The sequence below is a fragment of the Lupinus angustifolius genome, unplaced genomic scaffold, assembly GCF_001865875.1.
Source record: "Lupinus angustifolius cultivar Tanjil unplaced genomic scaffold, LupAngTanjil_v1.0 Scaffold_120_38, whole genome shotgun sequence".
Lineage (NCBI taxonomy): Eukaryota > Viridiplantae > Streptophyta > Magnoliopsida > Fabales > Fabaceae > Lupinus > Lupinus angustifolius.
The window spans coordinates 1-5,051 of NW_017725049.1; the positions used below are offsets into that span (position 1 = coordinate 1).

The following is a 5,051-nucleotide window of genomic DNA, read 5'->3' on the forward strand; positions in this document are numbered from 1 at the left end:
CTTAGTTGCACTCTGATACTTACACTTTTTGCCTAAAAAAGTATGCAAAATCTAGAAAAGACACGAGTTTCACTAGCGCTCACTACAAAGAACATTATTGAATCTATACAAATCAACGACGCTTGTTTCAAGGAGTGTTGTTGAATCTTTGTGGAAAATATTCAACAACACTCATTCTAGTAAGCACTATTGAATGTTTATCCTCCAATTATATTTAACAGTGTTTGCTTCAAAGAGCGTTGTTGATTCTCTTTCGCCTTATATTTAACAGCATTCTACTAACAAGTGATGTTGAATGGTCGTTGTTAAATGCGAATTTTGGCATAATAATGGATAATATATTGGTGGTATAAAAATGTTTACATTATTATTGCATAAATATAAACTTTTCTTCTAAAAATAAAAATGTCAGTTGGTCCAATTGTCTGAAAAGAATTAATTTCTAGTCTTGAAAATGTCTGTAGTGGGTATTTCAAGTGAGTTAGTTTTGTGAAGCAGTTCGACATTATATATTAGTGGATGGGTCAAATAGCATATAAGTGATACCATATATACCTAATGTTTTAAGGTTTTGGGTTTAGATATGGTGTGAAACTCACCAATATATTGATTTTCGTCTAGCTCATGGAAGAATACTTTAACTAATTAGTAAAGATTTCCCATTGTCTGGACTCCCTACTTTGAAAAATTGTATAAGAGCCAATGATTAGCCTACTCGAAATAGAGTAACTCACACATGAGAGAGATATTGTATGAGTTAGAGTAAGAATATATAACTCATATAGGTGCACAGAATATATATATTGGAATAAATTAAATGATTCTTTCACTTAATTCAAGTAAGAATACTTTATCTTATGGATAAAATCTATCATCGTTTGATGTCTTCAATCCCAACATTATAAACATATAAAAAGAGAAATATTTTTTTGTTGTGGATAACTTATGTAATTATGTTATATTTATTTAAATATAGTTGAATGTATCTGCCACCAATAGAGATAACATCCATGATTATCCATTTTAGTCAAGAATAATAATATAATATAGAACTACTATATTAATATGTTTTAACATTCTTATTTTTTGGGTGAAATATGAAACATAAAAGTCCATTCTCATTAACTCTTTATTCTCTATAAATGAATATGGCAAACATAAGTTACTATTATGTGTCTTTCGTATATCTCAAATAGTTTGCCTTCACATCAATTCTGTGTACAACAACTGATTCCAAGTATCTATCAATCCAGCAACACACCAATGGATACAATCCATGCCCTTGAAAGCATTGTATGAGCTAGGATGTGCATCTTTTCTCATTTGTGAGAGAGTTGTAATGTCAAGCAATTTAACAGGCTTGGTTAGTGTTTTCATCACGTCTTGTAAAACATATGATGGTCGTGGCCATCCAGCTGAGTATGTTGATGGTATTGTCTCCTTTGCACAATTTGTCACTCCTGGCTCATTCCAGTCTGACCCACTAATTTATATGATTTACATATGGACAAGTCATAAAATGATGTATAATAAATGAAAAATTAAAAGCCAAAAATGTCATCTCATCCTTATTTAAACATAAATTTATAACTTGTTGTTGATGTATAAACTATTGATTTATAATGATTAATAAATAATAGATACATGCAACATGCCTACTTAATGATTTAAACAGTGGTCCATATATTGGTGTGAATTTACAGAATTTGCATCCTCTTCGGTACTGGAATGTCCAATATTGAATGAGATAATAACATGTGGCGTTTAAATTTTTTTAATGGTTTAGATTTTAATATTTAAACAAGTATCTTTTCAAATCACCAAATTAATATGGGCCTTACATGTACGAGGATGACGATGTAATAATAGTGTGAAAATATTGTATTAGGAAAACATGTATTTAAACTTACTGGTAATGTTGTGGAGAAATTCCTTGAAAGAACACCTTGGTCTTTTTTGTATCAACTTTTGTATCTACCCATTTAGCCCAAGTTGTCAAACCTATTTTAAAAGCCTCCATACGATCCATGTCTTTGATTATCTTGTTGCCTATTTGAATATAGTCCCATCTGCAACAAAAAAATTGACCACATAACACATTGGTTGCTATAAAATGTGATAATAATCTTTATGGTGCCCTACTTAAACAAGTTTACAAGATTCTTACGATTGCTTGGGTCCATCGCGGTACCACCAAAGCCAAGTGTTGAAAACTAAAACGTCCATTTCTTTCCAGATTTCTCCATTCTGAATGGAATCAAGCTTCAGGATTCGACCATTTGGTCCGTTAACAATATCAACCAAATGTGTAGAATGGAAGACAATCACTGAAACATCATAGCCCTGCAAAATTATTATATTTTCTTAATATTTTATTCAAAATATCATTTTTTGACAACTTCTAGAGAAGATGGTGACCTTTGTTTTGTTTTGAGGAGAACTCATTTATTTTCATATTTTTTGTGGTTTGTGACAAGTTAGCTCAGTGACCTGGAATGTGTAGTTAGTGATGCGTGCCATGCCCTGCTCTATTATGTTAAGTTGAGGTACAGAAGAATGAAGCATGCATATAAGTGATTGCCACTGGTTGAGACTAATAGAATCTCCTATCAACATGATCTTTTTCTCCTTAAATTTCGTCAAGAAACTTTTTCCGTCAAATCTGTAAAGAGTATTTTGATAAATATAAAATGATTAGTATATGATGATATATCCCTTTTTGATGATGACAAACACCATATCAAATCTTACGTTACATTTGATGAATTAGCTTGATGATGTTGTACATTTGCATAATGGTTGTGACTTCAAAGTTGAAAGCACTTTGCTCCCCCTTAGGTAAGCAATGATTAATAATACGCGGAAGCTATTATGACAACCTTTCTCCCCCTGCAAATAACATCAAACACAACAAGTAACCTTTCTCCCCCTTTTGACATTATCAAAAAGATATGAATATTCAATTCTAGTCAAAAGTCAGAAGAGATATAGCAATTTATTAAAAAAAACTGTAATTATTAGCATAGGCAATAACCAGTTTGAGAAGCTTAAACAAATGGATTGATTTTTGACTCTATAGACAGATTTTGCATGACATATCCATTATGTAAACAGTTTAGACATGGAATGATTAAACATATATGTATGTCACTTGTTAGTTCCACTTGTTAGATGATACCATTTGTTAGATGATACCACTTGTTAGATGATGCCATTATCACCACTTATTAGCACTTGTAAGGCAATTTTCATTTTAAAGCATATTTCAATCATTCAATTATAATATACAGTTAAGACATGTTCAAGATTCATGCAAAACCAATTCTATTTAACATAATTAGCAAGGTTCAACATAGTTACAAAATACAAAAATACAACCATAATCATGAGATGTACATGACTCAAAAATATAGACGTAAGCCACAAAACAAAAAGAATTAACTTTCAAAGAACAATTTGAGCCCAGGTAATCAATTATCACAAAATTTAATCGATTAAAATGATTTATTTTAGAAAGCTTTAACTACTGGAACTCATTTAATCGATTAAACTGAGGGTTAATCGATTAACGACAAAAAGTTGATAGTTTTAAGAGCAGTTTTGAGATTAATAAGAAATAATTTTGTAACTTTGTTAATTACCTTACTCACCCTTTGGTGATAGGTCAAGATTGCAACTTGTCTGATGAAAAGTTTGATGGTATGATCAAAGTTGTATATTTGATATTCAAAGTGCGCTGCTCCCCATTTTATCGTTTTTCCCTTTATCTTCACCCCCTTTATTACTTAGAGAAGTACTCTTGGTAGGTAGCATAATACGGAAGCTCATTTAACAACCTTTCTCAATAACTTTTCTTCTTAATAGCCTTGATCTACTCACCAACCTTGTGTTGAATTTTTCCTTGATGCTCAAATGTCCTTTGGCACACCTACAAACACAAATCACTTGTCTCTTTCGGGTACCCAAGTTATTTTGGGTCCCTTCTTGTTAGTAACTAAGGGATCTTGCCCTTTCTTTACCCAAACATATTTGCCACTTCGCGCACCAAATTTTCTAATAAAGCATGTAGTGCATGTGTGACCATGTGTACCACAATAGAAACAAGTAGACATGTTATTATTTGACTTCTATGTATATGAGCTACTGGATTTCTATATGGTCTTTTCTTAGGTTCAGGTTTATATCCAATTCCAGATCGGTTACCAACGTTTCTTGTACTAGCAAGCAATGTGTTACTGCAATCTTGACTATATGTGAGCTTTGAGAGTTTTTATTTTAAAACAGAATGTTCAACATTTAAATTCTCACAATTATCACATATAGAGGGTTGCATAATTTAAAAGTAGAGCAATCACATGAGACACATTCATAGATAAGATCAAGAGTTTCATTTTCAAGTTTAAGTTCATCTAATTCCTTTTGCATTTCAATTATTTTCTTTTCATGCAAGGAAATAACATTTTTTCTATCTATATTTATTTTAATAATTTTCTTTAACTCCTCATGCATTTCGACATAAGCTGCATATAATTCATCATAAGGAGGAGAGTCACTAGAGCATGATGAAGTATAGGAATTTACCTCAATAGAATCATCTTCATCATTAGATGTGCACTCCTCATGCACTTGTGCTATAAGGCATACCTTTAAATTTTTCTCCTCATCGGATGAGCTTGAAGTCGAATCTTTCTCGGAATCGTCCAGAACAATGTATGCTCCTTTTGACTTGGACATTCAAGATTTGCTCTTCTTGTTCTCGACATTCTTGAGGTGGCTTGGGCATTGATTCTTCATGTGACCCGATTTTCCACACCAATAGCAAGTGAAGCCTTCTTTGGGAATCTTGCTTTTCTTGGTCGAGTTCTTGGCTTCTTTCTTGAGATTCTTGATCCCTCCTTTCTTCTTGAGATACTTCTTGAATTTTTCAAATAGGAGAGTCAAATCTTCATCGGAATCAGAATCTGAACTGGAATCCACTTTCTTCATCTTCTTGAAGTTTTGTAGCCTTGAGTGTGATTCTGTTATTGTCTGATTCTTCATTTATTGTCAAG

General features: G+C 32.1%; 1 protein-coding gene across 1 annotated transcript; it reads right to left on the minus strand.

The window, feature by feature from the left end:
- Positions 1 to 1,084: 1,084 nt before the first annotated feature.
- On the minus strand, positions 1,085 to 3,420 carry LOC109339928 (protein trichome birefringence-like 38). The gene is made up of 6 exons (XM_019577472.1): positions 3,416 to 3,420; positions 2,920 to 2,923; positions 2,491 to 2,662; positions 2,168 to 2,343; positions 1,911 to 2,069; positions 1,085 to 1,483 (listed from the first exon to the last, which is right to left on the minus strand). Exons 3-6 carry the CDS (start codon positions 2,614 to 2,616, stop codon positions 1,204 to 1,206), a joined length of 741 nt encoding a protein of 246 aa, XP_019433017.1. The 5' UTR covers positions 2,617 to 2,662; positions 2,920 to 2,923; positions 3,416 to 3,420; the 3' UTR covers positions 1,085 to 1,203.
- Positions 3,421 to 5,051: the final 1,631 nt, after the last annotated feature.